This window comes from Mangifera indica, chromosome 10 (genome assembly GCF_011075055.1).
Source record: "Mangifera indica cultivar Alphonso chromosome 10, CATAS_Mindica_2.1, whole genome shotgun sequence".
NCBI classification, from domain to species: Eukaryota; Viridiplantae; Streptophyta; class Magnoliopsida; order Sapindales; family Anacardiaceae; genus Mangifera; species Mangifera indica.
This window is the reverse complement of record NC_058146.1, coordinates 5,683,502-5,707,447: the sequence shown is the minus strand read 5'-3', so window position 1 is coordinate 5,707,447 and position 23,946 is coordinate 5,683,502. Positions and strand designations below refer to the sequence as shown.

Genomic DNA, 23,946 nt, shown 5'->3' with positions numbered 1-23,946 from the left:
CGTCGTCTCCAACCGCTGCAAAAACCCTAAAAGGAGAATATAAAATTTTCAAACTTTAAGTGGGTGAAGGTAGGGTAAATTGTTAATTTTTAAACTTAGGGGGAGGGGAATATGATGAATTTATAGTTTTTTAAAAATATATACTATGTTTACCCACCTTGGATACATAAATATATACACACTCATATGTGTCATCATATGATTGGTTATTGTTTTATTATTAATTCAAAATCATCTAATCACATGATGACACATATAAATGTGTATACATTTGTGTATCCAAAGTGGGTACACATAATTTTATTGTTTTATTAAATGATAATTTTATCTCTAACAGTAATAGTAAAATTTAACAGACAGATGAATATTTAGATTTTTGATAATTAACAAATGAAAAATTGGATTTGCACCAAATCTTGGGTGGGAAATAGTCATTTGGCCTATTTTAATTTTAGAATTGAGATGGCATTCGAAAGAACTGATTCCAACCATAAAAATAGTTTTTTAATTATAAATAAGAGTCCAATAATTAGTTTTTAATGAAAGTAACGATGTATTTATGTCTAAGAAATATAATCGATATTAATCTTATAATATAAGTAAACTAATTAAAATAACATTTGAACATTCAAATTTTAATGTTAAATAAAAATGCTGGTTTATGAAGTTAAAAAAAATATTAGAAATAGAAAACTTGTCTGGGAAAAGAGCGTCTGCCATACATGAATTAAGTATCAAAAATAAAATATTATCATGAAAATACATTAATCATAAAATTCGGATGGGATTATCCGATTCAACTGTAAATCAATCTATGATTTGATCTTTTTATAAATCAAAATTGATTGGTTTGTTTTGTTTATATGTATTTATAAATAAACGAAAACCAAATTGATGGTGGTAGATAGCACTAAAATATTATGGTTGGCTAATTGGTTGGAAGTTAGATGGTTCAGATAAACAAATTTTTTCTTTCTTTTATAACTTGCCTGTATTTATTAAACAAATAAATCTAGGTACAATAACCAGACTTGTCCGTATTTATTAAATGGATAAATTTAGGTAGAGTTAGATTCGAGATGAATTGAGCTCAAACTCAGTTCGACTTCATAATAATAGAACTCGAGTTTGGGCTCATTGAGCTCGTTATGTTTGAGTTCGAACTCAGCTCATTTCGAATTCAAATTTTTAATTAATTTGTTATTAAAACGACGTTATTTTAATACATATTGATCGAAACGACGTTATTTTAATACATATTAGTCGAAACGACGTCGTTTTATACTGAAATTTTTAATTTACAAACTTTGACAAAAAAGCTCGAGCTCAGTTTGAGCTCGAAAATACTGGCTCGAGCTTGTGCTGGCTTAGGGTTGGCTCATTTCGAGCTCGAATAAGCTCGATTCGAATACACCCCTAAATCTAGGTATAATAACTAGACTTATAGCTATTGCACCAAATAAATCAAGATTTTACAAACATAACATAGTCTAAAATTAAGGTTTGTACCTTAAAAATTTTAATATTTCATCAGTTTTACTAACATTTGGGATCCAAGGTAAACAAATATTAATTAACAATAAATTATGTGTACAACCTTATACATAAATAATAATTTATTACTACGTGATTAGGTGTTATTTTATTTCTTATTTAAAACTATTTAATTTTGACATAATATATCATTATTTATATATAAAATTGATATATATCAAAACGTATTTATATCGGTGAAAGTTCAACATAAAAAGTCAACAAATAATTTAATAATTTCTTGGGAAAAATTGACATTGACCATCATCTTGGACGTTTATTTTCTTGATTATTCAATACATTACGATAGATATTTGACCGTACTTAAGTTTGAAGTTGCGTTAGCCACCACTGATAAAACAAAAATGATTTGGTTGAGTCATTTCAACAACATCACTTATCTAGAATGGCAATGCATATGAAATTGAATTGATTCGTGCAAATATTGCGGGTGATCTAATGTTCCTTCTAACTTGTATTATTTAATTCCAAGTTTCACTCCGGCATGGCTTTGTTCTTATTCATGTCGACATCTTTTGAGGTCATGTTTTTAAATTAAAAATTCTTATTATAATATAATTGGTGATCAACATATTTTAAATAAATGTTTGATAATTTTGATCAAAACATTGACCGCAAAATTTAACAAATTGATGTAACAATTTAAAGTTTTAATTAAAGAACGAATGTTTTAATAGCTCTTGATTGTACTAATAACTTATATTTTAAAAATTAGAACATTAGAGAATGATCTAATTCAAACTAATTCAACTCAAACGAGTTAATTTTGAACTGTATATGTAGCTTCATAACTTGGCTTCAGATATACTCATCATGATGACACTCTTCATCATTCAACAACATTATTCACCCCTTATATGATATTGTTTACCTAGTCAACAACCCTTTGATGATATTGGTATCAATTTGAACGAACGAGAGAGTTTGAGCCAACCCTAAGCTTAATTTAGTTCAACATAGATGGAATCCCAAGTGAAAACTTGTTCTATTTACATAATTGATATAAGGTTATAAAAAGAAATCTCTAATAAAAAATTCCACAGCTTAACATTATTGTAACTTACAAGTTAATGCCTATTCATCAATGGGTTAAGGAGTAAGGACAATGTGGGAGTAGCAATGAGAGTAATATTGTGCCTACTACCAATTCAGCGGTTTTGAATTTTTTGTTTCTCTTCATTTAAAGTTTATATGTCTGGTCAAACATCAGACCACTTCAAAACACAAAGAATTTGGCAAATTCCACCCAAATGCTACAAAGGTTTCAATTGCATTAATACGAAAATCAAATTAATCTTTTGAATGGACATACATTTATTTCATCCTAAGCAAACTAGATACAGTACCCAATAGAAGCAGCAGCTTTGACAAGCAAGCCGAATAGCAGAAATGGGGTGGAGAAAAATGGGCTGTGGTCACTCTCCAAAACATAAACATTAGATGGTGGCCATCTCTTTATCATGGCATCTTGTTGCTCTGCTTTCAAAACATTATCATTTAGTGTTTTGATGCAAACACGAGGCACACCCTCCACACTCTCATTCTCTTGGCTGAACCTGGCAGATTTTAGTGCTAGAACAGGTCCTGGCTTCAAAAGCATAGCAGCTAGAGTGGAATCCTGCACCAAATTAAACCAGTTTTTTTTTTTTTTTCCTTCACAAAGATACAAAATTTGCATTATGAATTCAATATGCATGCACTTTAAGGGTACATGTTTTTCGTCTTTTTTCTCATTTCCATGTGTAATGTTATGTTCTTCTTCGTCTTTATCTTTTTAATTGGATTGCCAGATGCAAGTATGTCTGTGGCTGGCAGTACCCGGGCAGTGTGAATCTGACGTAATATCATCTTTTATGGCACGTGAAACGGATGGACAAAAGAGATCATGAAAATATCAATGGTGTGTACCCTTAAGATATAATTTTACAGGTTAAAAGTGTGAAATTCCTGAATAAATTCTTAAAAAAGTTTAAGTTCGAGTCGAGACTATTTAATAGTTGTGGATCCAAATTTAATAGTTATGACTCTAATTACACCTGAGATTTTACCTAAGGTGGGGTTACTAGTTAGAAAAACAAAAATCAGTCCACCATTTTAGGAATGAGTACGGCATATGGGGTTGAATGTCTGTTACCACCAAATAAAGCATTTTCAGAAAGTATGGCCACTGACCTCTGGAGGACTCATTTGATAGATGATTTTTCTCTGGAATTCTTTCTTCACAATGGCGCTTGTTGGAGGCTGATTACCTCCCAAGCCAAATCTAAACGCGTAAACATCACCAAATTGGGATAAATCAGGGACGCCCTGCGCCATATAGCCAGCATTAGCAAAGCATAGTTACTGTCTATTATTATATTCTTACAGGCCCATCTGAAATCATGGGTGGGCGGATTCAACAATGCACATTAATGATTGAAAATAAAGACAATGGCAATGTCAGCTAATTCCCATTTCATCACTTGACAAGTAAAAGAAAATGATAATTGAAGAGAAGACTGAAAATCGCAGCTTTGCTGGTACACCATCAATCAGCCATTTAATTCTGGGCTCTTTTCAAGCCTGCCCTCAACATTCAATTAAGAAATTTTCAACCTCAAAATGTTCAATTTGATCCTATATGCATGCTTTGGATGTAAGTCAAATGTGAAAGCAAAGAAATGTCAATAAAATAATTGAAATTTCACAGGCTGTAAAATCCTGGAATCACATTATGATTAGGTAAGCTCAGTGTTTGACATCTGACACTCTATCAACTCTATCAGAATTATCTACCAGAAGGAAGTTTAATCATATAGAGGGAAAGAAATTTGGTTTACATCTTTGGCATCTTGATCTGCACAGAATCCGTGTTTCAGCATGGTGGCTGCAACATACACAGCCAACCGGATTTTCTTTGCGAACTTGTGGGTGGCCTGCGTTATGCTTAAGCCGCCGGCACTGTGCCCCACCAGTATCACCTTCAAAAGGACCATTTAATATGAATATGATGATTACAAAGTAATCAAGATACATGTCATGCATGTAAGTTTATATTATAACAAACCTGTTCATCGTGAGGCAAGGCAGACATGAAGTCGATTAAGGGTTTATTGTAATCATCAAAAGAATGAATAGAATTAGCATCAGAAGGATCAATTCCCGCACTTTTGAGGTCAATACATGAGACTTTGTACCCAGAATTCTCCATGAGGCTTCTGATTTTGAACCAGCACCAAGCTCCTCCACTCATACCATGGACCAGCACAAAGTGTGGCTTAACGGGTGGTATTTGTGCCTTGTTGACCTCCTCTCCCATGGCTCCTGTGTGCTCTCTCAGTAACCTTTTCTTCTGTCAACCCAATTTGCCTCCTCCTCCTCCTCCTCTTGCTAGTATTGCATTTATAGTTGGGATAGTCACAAGGAGTAATGATTCTTCCTTTCTCCACTCATCATTTGAAGCATAGAGGGCTGTGACACAATGGGGTCAGTTTCATTGTAAGTCCTGTGAAACCTACCTTATATACCATCATGTTTCACTAACTCCTAATTAGTTTGAGGGGGAATTGAGGGGTTTCATATATAAGAAGACACAAATTCAAATCTTTTCTGATGATATTTTAAGATTAAATTTTTGATTTACTTAATAAAATGATTATAAGGATCACTGGACTTGGGGTTTTACTTATTCAATGTGTTTGATTCGACTTCGAAAGGATAATTTGATTCGAATGAGATACTTGTTAAAAAAAAAATCCATATTTCACTATGATTCCACTTGGTAACAAATTGCATCACTCAAATGGATAATTTGATATGATGAGATTTGTAGGTAAGACATATTGGTTTTATTTTCTTGGCTTGGTTTATTCGACCTTGAAGGGACGGATCTTAGTGTCTCCACTCATCCTTTGAAGCCTAGAAGGCTATGACAAAATGAGCTCAGCTTCATTCTAAGTTTTGTGAATTTTTTTTTATTTTAATGATGAGGAACTTCTCTGAAGTCGATTTGTCCTTATTGAGGTTTGATTAATCACATCGGACAAGTTCATTAAATTAAGTAATTCAAAAGTCTGATCTTACCCTAATACCAACAGGTCTCAAACCAACCCTTTATTGGGTTTTGTATAAAAAATTCATAACTTTTGCTAATCAAACTATCCATTTGGAGACAAGTTTTACATCACATAGAGGGAGAATTTGATGAGATGAGATATTTATTTAGGACATGTTGAGAAAAACAAATAATTAGGCAATTCTTACAGGAAAAAGTCATATTTGGAAATGGAGATTTGTCATTGAACAGAGAAGCAAGAGCTTTTGTTTAACTTTTCAGAATTAAAAGAAAATATGAAGATGATGTAACAATTGTCGGCTGTTTTAGATTTATGTGCGTAGTTAAACGTAATGTTGTTGGCTTGTTTATTCATATATTGCAGGCCAACAATATCCTTGTTTTATTTTTATGTTTATTCATGGTCCATACTTAATTTTTAATCATTCATTGTGTCCTTACATATCCCTTCTCAGTGGCTACAAGATATCGTTAGTTGTTCCCAATTTGAACAAGAAATCAAAGGAAGCTGTAATACACTATATTACTGTCTTCAACTCTTCCATGGCTGAGAAGACAATATTTGTACAGAAGTTTCAGCAGAGAAAGAAGGAAATAGAAAAGGAAAGGGAAAGTAGTAGTAGTTGTTGTTGTTGTGAAAGAAGTCGGTAAGATGTCATGTTATAATCTCAATGGTTAAAAATATTAGAATTTCTAAAAAAAAAAGTTTGAGTTTTTGTCACGTTTATATAATAATTATAAATTTGATCATTGTATTTTCGGTTTATTCATCTAACCAATATAAATAAGATCTCTGGTTATCGAAAGAAAAAAAACAACCATGCTATTGGGAAGTGAGTCTAAATGAATACCGATATAAGTATCAAATACAAATTACATATACATTGCATCAATGGAATGAAAGAGAACATAACACTTTGATGGACCATCCGAAAGTAGATGGCAGAGACTTATACTCTAGTTGAAGTGTAGCTTTCATATCTTTATATATATATATATATATATAAAATAAAATTATATATATTTATTTTGAATTAAAAATAAAATAATATCTACTCATATAATAATACATATAAATTTTTATTTATTTATATATTTAAAATAAATATACATTTAAAAAAAAAAAAAAAAAAGAGGCCAAGCTATCCTCACTTCATGGCAAATTGGGAATTAGCTATTAGGCTAATGGATAAAATAACAAAAAAATATGATGCAGGTTACATCAGTTTGCGCGTTATGATCTGTACTCACTTTTCATAGTTTTTTTATAATAGATATTGTTTTAGTAGGTAACCAGTCTTGATTTGTAGAAAGGTGCATCAGTTGGCGTTTATAGAAGAAAAAATAACGTATATATATGTTTTGGTTAAAGTTAAATATGACGATGACTCGTTTTTGTCGACGATCACGCCCATAACAATTATCAGAAGGAGGCCGTGTTGGAGAGAAAAGGCATCGCCTGGAGGTCGTCGGAGAGGAAGAAACGGTACCAAAAAATTAACTCTGAAAAATTGAAAACCCTAAGAGAAAAAATATTATTTTTTAAAACTTGGGTTGAGAGAAAATTGTTAGTTTTTAAAATTTTTGGGGAGAAAATGAGATAAATTTTTTAGGGGTTAGAGTTCCGTTAATTTTAACCGTCTATGGGTGGGTAAATGAGATTTTCAAAGTTAATGAAATGAAACTTTAGAAAACCACATACTTTTGGTGGAAAATAGTCCTTTGGCCTTGATAGAATAAAAAGGCTTATTCCGGCCCAATGTTTGCCCCTTCTCGAATATGTAATCGTGGTGAGACATTAATTAAAAAAATAAAATTATTTTTTTATTATTAAACTTTAAAATTTTATATTTTTTAATTAAAAAAATTAATTTTTTTTCCCAAAAATAAAGTTATAAAAAAAAAATTTATAAGGTTTTTTTTCTTTCTTTAATGATCAAAAGTCATTCTCACCATCGGTCAACTTTTCTATTACAGTAGTTTCATCAATCCTCATCTGACAAAACTGTTACAGTGGGAAGGCCAATGATGGGAGAAGAAGCTGGTGGAAAAACCAACTGATGTCAAGAAAACATTCGATTGTTGAAAAAAAAAAAGGAAAAACCCTAGTGAAAAGAGTAAATTTTTCAAAACTTAATCCTTCAGAGAAAAATGTTAATTTTTCAAACCAAAGAAAGAAATGATATAAATTTTTAAGGTTTTAAGATTTTGTGATCAAATGATAATTTTACCCTTTATAACCAACAGTTTTGGTTATATTTAATAGTCTATAAGCTGATGTTTGAGTTTTTAAAACTTCACGGATGTATATTTAGGATTGCCCTAAACCTCGGGTGGGAATAAGTCTTTTGGCCAAAGAAAAATAGTGAAAATTATTCGCTATTTTTTACATTATATAATGATATGTTATTTTATTTTTAATTTAAAATTATATAATTATATGATAATATATTATTATTTATGTATAAAATTATACACATACTTTATATATATAATACTATTCATAATATAACATCAAAATGGGCAATATTGTGTATCTAAATTTTTGAGTATATAAATAAATACACATATAATATATTATTATATGATTAAATATTATGTTATTTTTAATTTAAAATTATTTAATTATTTAATAATATATATCAAATATATATCTATTTATATACTTATCTTTACATGATGATTATTCTATGAGTTCTTTTTTTTAATATAATATGAATAATTTTATAATGGATATTGATCTAGTAGGTAATCCTATCTTAATTTGCGGAAAGGTGGACCGACTGATGCATATTGAAGAAAAAATTTACATATATGAAAAGTCAACAATAATTTAATAATTTCTTTGAAAAAAAAAAAACGATATTGACCGTCGTCTTTGATCTTGGACATTAATTTACTTACTGATTGCAGCCGATACTAAAGGTCGATGGTGTGAATCCTGCGCCCACCATTGACAAACTGGTGATTTTTAATTGGCCCAAAGACATAATCCCGACGAAGGTTTTGGCGCATTGGGTTTTTAAAAAATCGATTTTTGAAAGAAAAATATAATTTTTTTTCAAATTTTTTATAAAAAAATTATTAATTTCTTAAATTAAATAAAAAATAAAATTATATATTTTTTAATATTATTGATAAAATAATAGTTTTATCATCAGTACTAACTAAAAATAATAATTCATTTTAATTAAATTTGAACGACGTTATATGTATGTATTTTTTAATATATAATTAGATACATATGATATGTTTTTATATTTATAATAAAATAATATTCAATCATATAATAATTTATTATTTATATGCCCAATTATGTAATGTAACAGTGTTCTATTCCTCCTTACTTTTGCTTTGCCAACTTCCCCCGAGAAAATTTGTATGTCAACTATACATTCATGTATACTTTTCTAATACGGTATATTCTCCCATGTATGTATATCATAGGGTTAGCTACATGCGTTCTGAATTACAATTTGTAGCTATGTTATACTTTGATGATTCATATGATGAGATTGATAGAGCTCTCTGTTTTATCATGATCTAATGAAATCTAGTGTTGGATTTAAACTGAGCTAGTTTAGCTCGATTTGGTTTAGTTTGAATTCATTTAGTTCAAATTTGAATCGAGTTCGAGTTAGGAGATTCAGCTCATTTTGAAATTGAGTCAAATTTAAACTAGAGAAACTCCAGTTCGGTTTGCCTAACAAGCTAGATAGATGATTTGATTAGATTTGAACTTAGTTTGTGACTCGATTTAAATTATGTTAAGTAATTATTAAACAACATTGTTTTGTTAATGAGTCATGAATTTGAACCATAAATCTGAGTCTCATAGTTGAACTATGTATTTAAACTATAAATTCAAATCAAACTCGAATTAAATAATTTTTATTCCAACCAAATTCAAATCAAACTATTTTTTATTCGAATTGAATTCAAGCCAAAGAGTGTTTAAGCTCGGTTCGATTTGTATCCACCCCTTGTGAAATTAGTTGAACAAATTGAAATTACACAAATTTATTTGTATGGTTATGTAGTAGAATTTTTCCCTTTAATAATTGTGTCTCCAATAGACTTGGTGTCTAGGTGGTAAATCCTTGATAAATGGCTAGTGGATCAACAACTTTAACATCTCGACATAAATGTGTAGATAACTCACAACAGGAGCTTGTAGATAACTTATGTCATCTAGACGAGTGTATCCATTTAATGTGAATATAGGCCCTCAAAGTAAGAACATACTCCAGCTAATAAATCATAATTGCATGCCCACCCACAAGCAAGATATTCAAACTGCCAAAGCGAGTAACTAGGCACAATATTCATCACCTTACCAACGAAGCTAGGTGTACTACATTTAATGAAAAAAGAGGTATTGTTCTGATGTTATATTAAATACAAAGTGACTAAATCGATCAGATAACACATTTTACATTAATAAAAAACAGTGGCACAACATCTAACCTCCTTTAACATGTAACAATCTTGATGGTACAAGTACTCTCTCAATTGAATAAGCATGCAAGGCTAGTGAAAATCTTCAAGCATCACGTGACAACAACATCCTTTATTCTAAGTATATAGATCGAAAAGCAAAGCAAAAGAAATGATCTTTTGGAGCATTTTGATCTGTCAATACTATTAAGCTTTCCCCTAAAGATATTTTACCATCTCATAAGAAAGACTCTTAATTACTCTTTATACTTATTCTATGTGAACACAATGTTAAAAAAAAGGGGTAAATTATACTACAATAGCTGTTAGTATTGTTCAACCAATCAAAACACTTAAAAAACTTCTATTTACTTTTACTATTTTATTGTTTTTGTTATTTACTTGGACACTCTCTATAGTACTTAGATAACACCCTCATATCGGATAGTTGTGCACTTACGTTGGTGTAAATTCTTACATCAACAATTTTTGGCAATATAAGAATGGCCTCAAAAAGCTTTCTCTAACAATTTCAACAAAGTTTGCTTCAAACTTTCTTCAACACAAGTATCTTCTTATGACTCACACTAGGAATGCTTCAACACCACTCCACTCACACAAGATGAGCAAAACACAATAGTTCACCACCCTTATGTAGTTGTTGCCCATACAAATATAGTTTTTATTGATTATCAAATTACTCACCCTTTGAGTAACCTCCTTTTATGGTTGATAGTTAACATGCAACCGTGAATTAGCTGATTTTATTGCAAAAGACAATTGGATATAACGATCAATGACCTAACTAATATCATGAAAACCTTGATCTAACATCTGACTTCCATCCTAACAGCTACTAAAGTCTAGGCTTCTACCTAACGTGTAAAAAACTCATATCAAATTCGATGTGTAGATAAATCACGTTAGGTTTAATATGCAGAGAATTTGCACAAATACATGTTGATAACTCACACCTCCATCAGTGTGCAAATTTGAACTCACAATAGTTGCATACATACTATCTAGCTACCCCTCATCTTCACCAAAGATAAAAACAAGTTTCTTTTGACCACAAGGTTCAAAATCAAGTTCAACATGTAGGTCATGAAGTACGTTAAGATGTTATAGAATGTGACTCATGCAAGACTCTACTGTTGCTCTAAAGACATCCTCTTAACAATAAATTTTTTTATCCAAAATAGGGGAAAGTGGCTTCTTAATGGTTCTAGTCGTTTCCCCAATTTACTCGAATTCTCCTATTTTTATAAGATAAGTACGATCAATATATATTTTTATTTATTTTTGAGTATATTAAATAATTTTTAATTAAAAATAAATAATATTCAATTATATGATGATAAATTTTATATATATTAGAAAATATATTCACATAACATTGCTTAATGAGTACTTACACAAAAATTCACTGAACTTCTATATGCAAATACATATATCTTAGATAAAGTAGTACTATATATATAATTTTTGTGTATAAATAATAATTTATCATTATATAATTAGATAATTAAAAATTAAAAATAAAATAATATTTAATTATATAATAATATATGATTATTTATATAAAAAATTATATGCAAAAATTATACATAAGATAGAAAATAATATCTCGCCGACCAAACAAATCTACTTTTGTGTCCAGTGAATAATCCAAATTTTCCCGCCATGAATTTAATTTGTTGCGCTGGCACTGCTTGAAGTGTCATGCCCGACCCCACGTCCCCATGAATTTAAAGTTAACGGTACGTAGAACTACGCGAAAGTAGAGAGAATTTGATTTGATGTACCGAAAAAAAAGGGAAAAGGGACGGAGGGGCTTTGAAAATTGGAAAACGGAGGGCAATTTGGGTAAAGAAGAGAGGGCGGGAACATAGTGCCCCCAAAAACAAGTGGTCGGACCTGTTTGGCTTCATTTGTTCCGTTTCCATATCTCAGCCTTTTCTGATTGTCGCTTAATTCTTAACTCTTTAGTCTCGTCTTCTTAGTCCTTCATCTCGCTTGCCCTAACTACAGGTCTCTTTCTTACTTTTGGTATTCCTTGTTTATGATTAATTATGAGCTTCCATTTATGCAAATTATTGTTTGTTTGTCTTGCATCAGCTCTAATGATTTAAGCTTTAGTGTTTGGTAAAGGTTGCTCGGACTTTGAGTTTTAATTTGTTTCCGTTCATGGCTGTGGAGAAAGACAATTAGAGTGCCACTACATTGAATTATTGAGTACTACTGTAACTCTAAAGGATTGATCAAATCGGTGGAAAATTTTTAGGGTTTATCGAAATTAACTAAACGCTAACTGCAGCATCCAAGTATTTTTTTGTTTTCTAAGTCCAGAACAATTTTGTTCTATGCTTTATTAATAAGAGTAAGAGATCTCTGAGTTTTAATTTATGTTGCTGTTTGCAATGGATATAATGCTTTAAAATGTTGTTATCTTTTCAATTGCTGATATAAATATTGTCTTGCTTTAGCTCAGCGGTTTCATTTTCTCCCTGGGTTTCATCTGACTACCTTTAGTCATTTTTCTTATCAATTTGAACATTAGTTTGATTCTTATGATTATTTTATTTGGTTAGGTCCTTACACTTTGATATGTTGTAACTGAAATCAGATGGAAACTAGTATGAAGATGACAGAATCTGAAGAATCGCAATCAAGTTTGGGAGTAGTCACATTAGGCCCGTTAATTTTAAGCCACTAGCAGGGTATCTTGAAGGTGAACACCAAAATCCATACGCCTTAATTGTTGTTCAATACTGTTTGCTGATTTAAAATATATCCCCAATTCAATACTGTTTTTGTCTAATTGTCATCTCCAATCTTCATATTAGTTTGCAGCAAAAAAATTTTTCATTTAAAATTACTGAATGGTGTGTAAATGATTCCCAAAAAAATAAAAAATAACCGCAGAGATGGGCCAGAGTCTCAAGCAAGTGCTGAAACTGATAGAAGATGGTGAGTCTTTGTCGAAGGAGGCTGAAGCACATTGGCCAGAGTTTGCTATTCACATTCAGGAATTTTATCACTTGTATCAGTCTCTGGCTGAGCGCTATGATCATTTTACAGGAGAATTACAAAAAATAATACCATCGGATTTCCAAATGCAGATTTCTGGCAATTTTAAATCTGGCTCTAGCCTAGGGTCTCCACTGCTTACTCCCGATCAAAAGCTGATTTTACATAACTCTAGCCATCAAGCTGCATCTTTCAGCTCTGGCAGAAGCTCTGATTTTTCTATGTCATCATCAGACACAGAGTCAGAATATTCTAGCTCCATCAAATTTTACTCAGCTGTGCCTGGAAACTTAGAAGGAAAGGGGTTCCATGAAAGGATTACTGAGCTGGGAACTAAGCTTCCAAGCATGAAAGAGAAGCTCCAGGAGACCGAGGAAAGCAATCCAGACAGTTTCTTGGAGCTAAGAGAAAATGCGAGGTACAAAGAGTTACTTGGAAGAGTTATCGAGTATGAGGAGAAGCTAAGAGTTTCAAACCTAAAACTCCAGTTGTCAGAAGAAGAGGTTGCCAAGTTGAAGAATGAGCTTCATGCACAGACTGAATCTGTGAAAAGAGATATTGAATTGAGGGAGGCTGCTCTTGAGATGAAGAGAATAAAAGTACTTGAACTGGAAAACTATACATTTGAATTAGAAACTTGTGTTTCTGAATCTAAGTGTAGGATTGAAATGTTGATGCAAGAGCTTGAAGTAAGTAAAGAAAGGCTTTGGGAATCAGATGAACAAATCAAATGCTTGAAAAATGAACTTGCAAATGAAATTGCTGAACATACCTATCAACTAAAAGGCCAACTTGAGTTGGCTCAAGAAGATGTAGCCATGCTGAAGGCCAGTCTTGATTCTGATAGAAGTCAGGTTTTGAAGTTGAAAGAGACAATTGCAAAATATGAATGTGATCTGTCTGACTCTGATGATGAGATCCAGAAGTTGAAAGTTGCACTGAATGATGTCCAAGAAAACTTCTCTTTGGAAAAAGCACAGCTGCAGTGTAATGTGGCTAGGTTGTTAGAGAAACAGACCCTTGCTGATGCAGGGCTCAAAGAATTGGATTTGCGAGGAAAAGTTTTAGAGGATCAGATCAAGCAATGTGAAAATGAGAAAATGGAGATGAAAGGTTTGCATGAGACCCAACAAAGTGGGATGCAAAGTGAGATCAGTCAATTGAAGGTAGAAGTTGCTGGGAGAGCTAGCCATATTGAAGCTTTGAACAAAAACCTTGATAGTCTTAAATTGAAATATGACATGCTTATGGCAGAAAAAGATGAACTTAATGCAAAAATAAACACACTGAGGGCAGAAGTGAGTTGTCAAGATGATTGCATTAGGCAAAAGGATGAGCTGTTGCAAAGGGTACGCATTGATCATGCACGACTGATCGCTAGAGCTGAAACCACGGAGAAGGTAGTTGATGAGTTAAGAGTGAGAGTGAAGGAGCTGGAGAAAGAGGTGGATGAGCAGAGAAATGTGATATTAGACGGGGCAGAGGAGAAAAGAGAGGCTATACGGCAGCTTTGTTTCTCGCTGGAACATTACCGGAGTGGGTACATAGAACTTCGTCAAGCATTTATTAGGAACAAAAAGCATCAGGGTATTGCTGCATAAGTGAACCTATGCCCAGTATGGGTCTAGTAAGTATCAAAAGACTCATTTGTGTATTCCATTTTATGTTGTATGTTGTTAAAGCTTCATATATCGTTAACTAGTTCTGGATGTTTCTTTCTTATTGTGATTTCTCTGTCTCTGTTAGTTATTTATCATTTTAGATTGAAAGTTTTAGGAATATGCTCAGATAATCTAAAAGGTTTTGTTTATTTTCTAGCTCTTTAACTCACCCTTGAATGTGTGTTTGATTAGAAAAGGTGATGCATCGGGATTGATTATTTTCACTAAGTCTTCCCTCTTTGAAGGGATTATATTAAAATAAGGTGAGTTTGAATGGGTTGTTGTCTGGCACTCAGTTGACATTGTGTTTTGAGGTCCGAAGAAGAGAGAGTCAACTGTTACTTTCGAACAGAATTGGGAAACCAGTCGTGTTTTCTATTGAAGTAAAAGCCCAAGCTGACATTAGAAACTTGCAGGTGAAGCTAAATATTCTTTATATACCGAAGGAGTGAGTAAGTTGCATATAAATATAAATATGATTGTGTGATGTAAAGAAGAGGATTGCGGTGGAATGAAACCATTAACTTTCCTCACGCCTAGATTGGACTTGTTTATTGTGTTGACACCTTACAGCTAAGCTCTGCAATTTCTAACTTTGAAATATTCTTTCTTCAAATCGTTTTGGCTTTAAGTATTGACAATCAATGTCATCCGAGCTGACCTTCTTCAAGTTTAAGTTGGATTCGAATAAACTCAAACAAGTTCGAATTTGAACTCAAGCTTAAAAATTCAGTACTTTCAAGTTTGAATTTGAGTTTGAGAGTTCAATATTTTCGAATTTGAATTAAAATTAAAACTTTAGGGGTATTCGTCTCGTTGAGTTTGTAAGATAGAAAAATTGGATATAAATCAATTAAAATGATATTATTTTGATTAATATATATCAAAATAATTTTATTTTAATATCAAATTGAATTCAAAACTCTACTCAAATTTGTATTCGAATTCAACTTCTTTCAAAGTAATTAAGTTTCAATACTTTTGAGGTGAGATTAAACTTGAATTTAAATTTAATATCACTTAAATTGAATTATATTTGAGTTTAATTCGATTCAATTTGAATCTAATTTTTATTGATTAAGCATTAGGCGTAATATGTGTAAACAGATTTCCCTGAGTAATTGCTCAGTCAAACACGACTTTAATATCTATGAAAGCATAGTGGGATGAAATGGCAAAAATGGTGTCGACCATTATGGTCATGGACAGCGAAGGCAGTCGTCATAATGATGATGCCAAGTGGCGTAATATAAACGGGAAGATCACATTCCTGTAGGTGGTCAAAGGCAAGAGGAGGTACCCACTTTTGAAGTTACTATGATATTTACAGCTCAGACTTTGTATACTTGTCTACCGGGTCATATAATACCACGTGCACACTCCTGACTTTTCTTGCCGCTTCCGCGCTTCCGTTGACGGAGTCTTTATCAAGAGAAATTATAGAAAAATCTTCATAAATATTCCCACTACATTGTTTCTTTGATACTTGAGGATTGCTTCCAGATGACTGAGATGAAGTCAATTATTATTTGATAAATAAAACAGGAAATACCAATAATACTAACACGTAATTTGTGTGAGCCAACAGAAATTAAATGAAATGCCTTTGGAGCGAGGGCATAAAATTATTTTCTTGGTTGGTCAAAATTTTAATATTTCAATACGTAAATAATATTTATTTGATATATATTATTAAATAATTTTAAATTAAAAATAAAATAATAATTAATCATATAATAATAATTACATATATTTTTTTATATACTTAAAAATATATATATATATTATTGATCTTTTATAATTTTAAATTTATCAATAAAATTATAGATTCTCAAACCTTGGTGGATTATACAATTTACCAATATCTTTTTAAAATCTGATTGGAAGTTCAGTTTAATCAATTAAATTATGAACTAATTTACAAACGGATATAATTTACATATAAATATTGATTTATTTAAAATTTGATCAAACTTAACAAATTAATTGAACCAAAAAAATTTAAACCAATAATTTGTAATTAATTTTTTTTTACATATGTAATGAAGTGATAATTATTTAATTAATATATTTAAAATTATATTTTATATTTAAAAAATATAATAAATTATTAATTATGTCATTAATTAATAAAAATACCAATTTGATAGAGGACCCGTTTTACTGTAGTCTATTATTTTCATTAATTAAGGTTGTTGGTATACAGTGGAGTAGGTGTAGTAAATGCGAAAAGGTAAAAAGTTAAAGTGGAGAGGACGTGGCAGGAGGAGAGAGAGAGAGAGAGAGAGAGAGAGAGAGAGAGAGTAGTACAATGTAGAAGAAAATAGGCGAGTGAAAGAAAGCAAAGCAAGCTTATTAATTACAATCTTATCGCTCACCGCGGACGTCGACCCTCATCTCTTCCTCTTTTTCAAATTTCAACAAAATATGTGGAGAGAGAAGTTGTTTGAAAGCTAATTTTTTATATTTTATATTAAATATTATATTATATTATATTATATATTATAATATAACTTTTAAAAATAAAATAATTAAAACTTTACCTAAGACATTATCATATTAAAAATTATACAAATTTTTTTCAAAATTTAAAATTATATATATTTTTATTATATTATTATATTATATAATATATTTTATTTTTTTTATTTATATCATACATATTATATATAGTGGAATTCCATGTAAAGGAGGAAGACTGACTTGCTGGCTGCCTTCTTAAGCACGACATAATATAACGACCACCACTCTGTAATAAAACAAACAAAGTCTCTCTACATTTCAACAATTTCTTTTTCTAGAAACAAAAGACTATACAGGTTTGTTTGTTTGTTTGTTTATTCTTTTACTTTTCTTTCCGTTTCCACCCATCTTCTTCTTAGCTCTCTCCTTATTTACAGTTTCATCATCTGATCTACTTCTGTCATTCCTTTTCTTCTATATATACTTAAGGTTGACTGCTTCCTTCATTCATTTCTGCAAGCTGTTTGAGTATTTTGTTGAATTACATATCTTTGAAGTTTCTTCATCAATTACTGGAGTAGATCTGATGCTGCACTTCCTGGGATTCTGACATCTATGGTGATGCCTCCACGACCTTTGAGCTTTGATTTCTATTGTTATCAGATAGTTTCCGCCTTTTATTTTTCTTGTTTTTTTTTTTTTTTAGTTTTTATGAGACTAATATGCTTTTCTTCTCCTTAAAAACTCATCTTATTTTCTGTTTTTGATTGGGTAGCTGGCTGGGATTTCATTATTCAGTGTGTCAAAATTTGATTGTGGAAGCCTGGGCTTAACTTGGATACATCAGCATATCTAGAGGAATATGGAAAGCCAATCAAAGACTCACAAGCTTCGAATAGTTAAGTGTCCTAAATGTTGGCTGCTGCTTCCGGAGCCTACAGATGTTGCTGTATACCAGTGTGGTGGATGTGACACTGTGCTACGAGGTAATAACTTCCATCAAACTATCAGCCGACTGTACATACGATGAATTTAAGTTATCTGTTTGATCAAATTCCCTGTCAAAACTTTCTAATTAGTCTCCAAATGAGATGAATTTCGGAGGTCTAACTACCCTCCTTTCATTATATAAGATTTTTGGATAGGGGTTTACTCTCCATTATGCAGATCCCTCTCTGCTGCCTCTTCTTTTGATTGACCATCATTGCTACATGTGAATTCAATGTCATCAGTTCTTTACTATCTTTCTTTTATGGGTATTTGCCACTTATATCTTTCTGTACTCAGCTTGTTGAGTAACTATCAGCTGTTTCGTGCCTGCAGTAAAACCTCGGAAAGATGGTGCCAAAAGCACAGCCTCAGGTTCATATGGGATAGATGCAGCTAAGACAAATGAGTTCCATCATGCTAGTTCTGAATCTATCAGCTCTAGTCAGAATGAAATTCTTTTGTCCTCAGGAGAAATTTCTTTGGACCAAAACAATGGGAAGGATCAATGCATATCCACTGATTGCAGTATTGAGAAGTTTGCAGGTGTAAACTCATCGGATGAAGATCGAAATAATGGGAGTGATAATCTTGAATCTCATGATTGCGATATTGAAAAGTCTGGAGTTTCCAATGAATTGTGTTCATCAACCGGGCATGCTGTTCATGAGAATGAAGAGTTATCATCATTAACTGAACCAAAATCAGAAGCAGAGGTAAATAATGAGAGCTCACTTCCAGTGGAGGAAAAGACAGAAGTTGAAGTTGACAATGGGAGTGGCTCAACTTCCAGAATACTGAGTACTGACAACACAGTGGTGAGAATGAGAATCGATTCAGCTGTTACTTCTTATAGAACAGCAGGGGAAAGCATTTCATCAGAAATTCTTACTTCTTCTCCTGATGAACATCAGGAGCAACTTCAGATGAGTGCTAATGATTGTTGTAGCCCTCTAAGGTCTAATGCTCCTGTTGAAACAACAAATTTCAGTTCTGAGCTTAGTGGTAACCTTGAATGTTTGTCCAAATGCCCAACAAACAGAAGCTCCCATGCTTATGATGGCAGTGTCTCTTCTTATGATGGAATTGATGATGATCCATATAAAAATGCTTTCAAGGTTCAGAACTCAATTGCTGATGAAAAAAGGTCCAGCACAGACAACTTCCAGACAAATAGCAGTTCTGTACCGCAACATCCAGAAAGAAAATTTTCACCCGATGTATCAAATAAGAGGCACTACCCCTTGAACAGCAGGAAGTGGGATCGCGATGAGCTGCTAGAATCTACAACACATGACCGTGCTGTTAGAAACAGGACCAGATTAGACAGAGATGAGTTGTTGTCTTCAGTGACTTACTTTCAGAGGGATTATCCAGCTGGCTATGAAAGTGGTGGCTCTTCTAGTCAATTGCATGATGAAATGCATCTCCGTTCAAGTGAACAGGACAAGATTAAACTGCTGAGAATGGTTTACGAACTGCAGGATCAACTTAACAGAAGATGCTATGTGAATGAAAAGCCAAATCAAAGGGGTTCCTCTGGAGTTTCAATGAAGGAGGAATATATTCCTCCCTACTATAGTAGTGAGATACCTGAGGAAATTTCTCAGGACTTAAACTATCATAGTTACCTCGAAAGACGCAGGCAGGGAAGCAACTGGCCTAATCTATATCAGGTATCACGGATACCATTCCCAGGGGAGGCTACAATAAATAGACACCATATTGACAGCTGCTCATGTATCCATTGCTGTCCCCAGGACTGGCAGTACTCAGCACAACTACCTGCACCCATCATTTCTCATAACAAACGAGTTCATTATTTCCACCCTGGCCTCAGTTATTATAGTTCCCACAGGTCTTGTCCCTCGAGCCCTCGACAGTTTATGGATGAGTTCCCCAGATGGAGTCGTGAAATAAAGTCTGATGACCAGAGGCATGAAGAGCATCAAATGAAGAAGTTTATGAGGGAGAAACATCACCCAATTAGGCAGCATCTCCGACCCACAGCTGGTGGTGCACCTTTCTTAATGTGTTATGTTTGCTTGGAGACGCTGCAGCTACCTGCAGATTTTATCCTATTCAAAAGGAGGTTCCATCTGCTGAAGTGTGGTGCTTGTTCGGAGGTACTTAAGTTTTCCCTTGAAAACAGGAAACACATAACTCACTATACACCAAATGCTGAAGGTCCCCCACCAAGTGAGAGTGATGGCTGTCGTGAAGCTATTACTAGAAGAAATTCGGCTGTATCTTCTTATGGCTATGATGTTCCATCTGCGGATCCAGTGTCATGTTCAGATGACTACGGACTTTCATATTGTAAAAGCTACTCCACAGATGGAGGTCCAGCCCCCACACCACATCACAGCCTACAGGACAGTGTAGATGCCAGAGGGATACCGGGTGATTTTACTGCATCAATGAAGGAGAGAAAGCAGCTTGTTCTGAAACAGTCTGGAAACAAATATAAGAATCCTGTGAAAACATACGAATCAGCTGGTTCTTCCTCCAGTAAGTCCATACCAGGGAAAAAATCCTCAGAAATTGAAGAGCTGCCAGCAAGAACAGGCTCTCCTCTTCATCGGCTCATGGGCTATTCTTCACCAAGCCAGGTGATAAGAGGGGGCACAAGCTCATACTATATGCAAGCCATTGGTTGGGAAATGGACACGGGTTTCACAGAATAATTGCACATATTAATGCGATGAACCAAATTCTCTTCTCAACCTGGAGGTGCAAGCATTGAAGAGTGAAAGCAATTGAAGCTGATGGAAGTTTTAGCTTCTGGGAATCTGAGATCCAGAGATAGAGCAATTGTCACTAAAGTGTCTCAAGGTTTTCTTTAACCCAAATAGATCTTTACTATCTTTCTTCTTTACATTTACAGGTTCCAATAGCATATGACGAGTCTAAGTTTCACAATGTAAATTACAAGCAGAAAATGAAGATTTTGGTGTGAACTAAACATGATTCCTATTTGATTTGTTTAATTTTGGAATGTACAGTCTATTTTTATTATTATTTAAACATGTATAATGTGTATTAGTAATTTATAAAAGTTGTAGAATCATACGTACAGATTTCAATGTGTCATCAGCTTCACAATCTCATTATCTCTGCGTATGCATCTTTGTTTATGAGACAAAAATAGCTACTAGTGAAGAAAGTTCTGTTAGATGAGAATGTGAGCTACTGAACCTTCTAATTAGGGCTGGATTCGAACTGAATCAAGCCTAAACAAAGTGAATCTCATTTTCAGAGGGACTCTTCGAGCTCAGTTCGACTCGTGTTCAACTGGGGTTTGTGTAGACAAGCCAAACTTGGCTTGGGTTTGCCGAACTCATTTGCTCGAATTGGATTCCTTTGCGGCTTGCATGATGTCGTTTAAAAATTTTTTTAAAATATTATAGTTTGTGTTCAAGTTTGAATTCGTAAAAGTTAAGTTCGGATTCGGGTTCGTTTGGGTAAAATTTATATTGAGCTCGAACAAACTTCCTTCAGATCCAACTCTATTTCTAATCAACCATAATAGCTATTAACGATAATCTAGCTGGTAAATACCCTAATGAATGGCTCTTAAATTACTAGTTTTATATATATATAGATATGAACTCATTCGACGGTTAGATAAATGGCAAAATTGGGGGATGTTGATCACTAAGGTTATGGGATGGTAGATGAAAGGGATAATCTTTTAATCTGTGTTCAAGTATGTGTGTCCTGTGTCCCGTTCCAGAAGGGTTCCAAAAGGCTTAATCCATATTGTGGTTGGAAATGAGCTTTTTTCCAAGTTTCGAAGTGAGAAAGGGAAGACTTCCAATGGTTTGTTCAAGAAAACAAGAGGGTTGAATGATTGTTTCCTACCTGAACTTTGATGAAATCCCCTTTCCACCCTTTTAAGTTTAAAAATTTTGTTTTTGCATTTATCATTCACCTCCATTATCGAAAACTTCTACAAGGAAGGGTAAAAAGAACCTTTAAGAATAACATTTATAGCATCAATGATGAAATATTGGACAATTGTGAACAAATTATTCATCATCAAGATTGTAAATGTCATCAATAATGAAATCGTTGACAAACTGACTAGATTTGATTTTAACCAAATAATATTTACAATTATGCGATTTGACTAAAATCATACTAAGATGGCTTGCAATTATTATTAAATCACATCATTTTGATACAGGTCAAAGGATATTGCACATACATTCATTCCCTCAAATTATATTTTCATTTATTTATAACTCACAAACTTGTTACTTTTAACTTTCATAACGAGTTAATTCATACTTACCACTTTATTTCTTTTTGTCAATCTTGTCATTGTCAAGTTCCACAACCCAAAAGAAAAAGAACCATCCTTCATTCTAGCCACGGTGCCCTGCAAAGCCAACAAAGACCTTGCGAGCCTCTTTGCAACCATTTGAGGCCACCACATGTCATGTATCCGAGAGGTTGGAAGCCTTCTCATATATGACTACCTAAAAGCTAGATCTAGTCTTATAAATGTCTGTCGATGGGCTAGATGGCGAAGCCAAATCCAACCTCTTGGTATTGATAGAAGTTGGATTTAGCCTTATCAATGCTATTAGAGGCCAGATCGTGCCTAAACGAAACTGATAAAGGCCTAATATAGCCTTGCGGCAACCTGTTGAGGCAATTCTTGGTCAGCAAGGGAAGAAGAAAAGGGAGGTGATAGATGGAAGAGCTAAAGGGAAAGCGAAAAATAAAAGACTAAATGAAAGAAAAAGAGATATTTTCAATTACCGTATGACACTTTGGACTTTTTTATCAACTCTACGAATAAGATGACTAAAATACTCAGAGAGGGGGCTGAATAGGAGTTCTAAAGATTATCTAAAATTAAAAACTTATTCAATCCAAATCAATGTTACCACATATGTAAACAATTTCAGCAATAAATAAAATGCAGAAAAGTAAAGAAAGAAGGGGGAAAAAATTGCTCAATTAATTTATAAAGGTTCGAATCTTTTATTCCAAGTCTCTTACATCTACTTCAAAGCCAACCCTATGAAGTTTTATTATTAGCGTATTGTGTTAGCACAACAGTCTTATTGAGATTTTGTTATATTTTCTTTAGAATTTTCACCTAGTTTATCTAAGATTTTACCCAACCCAATAGTTTATTTTAGATTTTGCCCAAACATGGTGAATACAATATATTCTAAGTGTTTTTGCCTCTCAACTAGGGTAGTTACACAATTGACTACACACTCTCAAAATATTTAATTTGACGTGCAAAGAGAGAAGAAGTTGAATAAAACATATAAGCTTGTTAATGACCTTTCTTTCATTGTTTTTAGTTATTTGAACTCAACCTTGAATATGTCTCGAATACCTGCTTTTATACTTGAATTATCGTTTATTATGCAAGTTATGGTTGGTATGAAAATAGACATGTTGACTTTGAAAAAAATATCTGAATTAGGTGTAGAGTCTCAGAGAATAGATTTAATGTTTTCTAAAAGTAGATATTTGACCAACTTTTCAATGGTTGAATTTATTTTGTGATATTTTATGTAACAGGGCATTCCCTACTATAAAATGAGCATGAGAATAGACATATTCTTGCTTGGAATGATTTGGGACCTTATGAAATGATTAACCCTTTTAAAATGAAACGGGCTTGTTCTTGACTTTAGCTTGTAAGGAACATGCATTCCAATATTTCCGTCAAATTTTGATGAGAACGATAAGGAACTTGCTTAAACGACTGTTATTGTTTTGAAATTATTT

The 23,946-nt window shown here is 32.8% G+C and overlaps 3 protein-coding genes across 5 annotated transcripts; 2 read left to right on the top strand and 1 right to left on the bottom strand.

Moving 5' to 3' along the window:
* Positions 1-2,805: 2,805 nt before the first annotated feature.
* Positions 2,806-4,939, bottom strand: LOC123228236 (methylesterase 17-like). The gene is made up of 4 exons (XM_044653558.1): positions 4,601-4,939; positions 4,374-4,514; positions 3,727-3,861; positions 2,806-3,172 (listed from the first exon to the last, which is right to left on the bottom strand). Exons 1-4 carry the CDS (start codon positions 4,850-4,852, stop codon positions 2,888-2,890), a joined length of 813 nt encoding a protein of 270 aa, XP_044509493.1. The 5' UTR covers positions 4,853-4,939; the 3' UTR covers positions 2,806-2,887.
* Positions 4,940-11,842: 6,903 nt separating this feature from the next.
* Positions 11,843-14,803, top strand: LOC123227008 (protein NETWORKED 4A-like). 2 transcript variants are annotated; one of them, XM_044651612.1, is made up of 3 exons: positions 11,843-12,076; positions 12,672-12,776; positions 12,971-14,803. In XM_044651612.1, exon 3 carries the CDS (start codon positions 12,973-12,975, stop codon positions 14,674-14,676), a length of 1,704 nt encoding a protein of 567 aa, XP_044507547.1. In that variant the 5' UTR covers positions 11,843-12,076; positions 12,672-12,776; positions 12,971-12,972; the 3' UTR covers positions 14,677-14,803. The 2 variants fall into 2 exon arrangements, with proteins under 2 accessions (XP_044507547.1, XP_044507548.1); XM_044651613.1 differs by having other exon boundaries at positions 12,637-12,776.
* A 2,655-nt stretch (positions 14,804-17,458) lies between these two features.
* On the top strand, positions 17,459-21,264 carry LOC123228056 (protein ENHANCED DISEASE RESISTANCE 4). Of its 2 annotated transcripts, XM_044653255.1 has the most exons (4): positions 17,459-17,555; positions 17,689-17,817; positions 17,975-18,185; positions 18,523-21,264. In XM_044653255.1, the coding sequence occupies exons 3-4, from the start codon at positions 18,062-18,064 to the stop codon at positions 20,871-20,873; spliced, it is 2,475 nt and encodes an 824-aa protein (XP_044509190.1). In that variant the 5' UTR covers positions 17,459-17,555; positions 17,689-17,817; positions 17,975-18,061; the 3' UTR covers positions 20,874-21,264. The 2 variants fall into 2 exon arrangements, with proteins under 2 accessions (XP_044509190.1, XP_044509189.1); XM_044653254.1 differs by lacking the exon at positions 17,459-17,555 and having other exon boundaries at positions 17,586-17,817.
* The last annotated feature ends 2,682 nt before the right edge of the window (positions 21,265-23,946 follow it).

Excerpts from the sequence above, each read along its gene's own strand:
- LOC123228236 (XM_044653558.1), bottom strand. The coding sequence starts at position 4,852 with ATGGGAGAGGAGGTCAACAAGGCACAAATACCACCCGTTAAGCCACAC. Across the intron at positions 4,515-4,600 it reads CCTTGCCTCACGATGAACAG|GTGATACTGGTGGGGCACAG; the intron begins GTTTGTTATAAT and ends GTCCTTTTGAAG. Across the intron at positions 3,862-4,373 it reads CAGATCAAGATGCCAAAGAT|GGCGTCCCTGATTTATCCCA; the intron begins GTAAACCAAATT and ends TATATGGCGCAG.
- LOC123227008 (XM_044651612.1), top strand. The coding sequence starts at position 12,973 with ATGGGCCAGAGTCTCAAGCAAGTGCTGAAACTGATAGAAGATGGTGAG.
- LOC123228056 (XM_044653255.1), top strand. The coding sequence starts at position 18,062 with ATGGAAAGCCAATCAAAGACTCACAAGCTTCGAATAGTTAAGTGTCCT. Across the intron at positions 18,186-18,522 it reads ATGTGACACTGTGCTACGAG|TAAAACCTCGGAAAGATGGT; the intron begins GTAATAACTTCC and ends TCGTGCCTGCAG.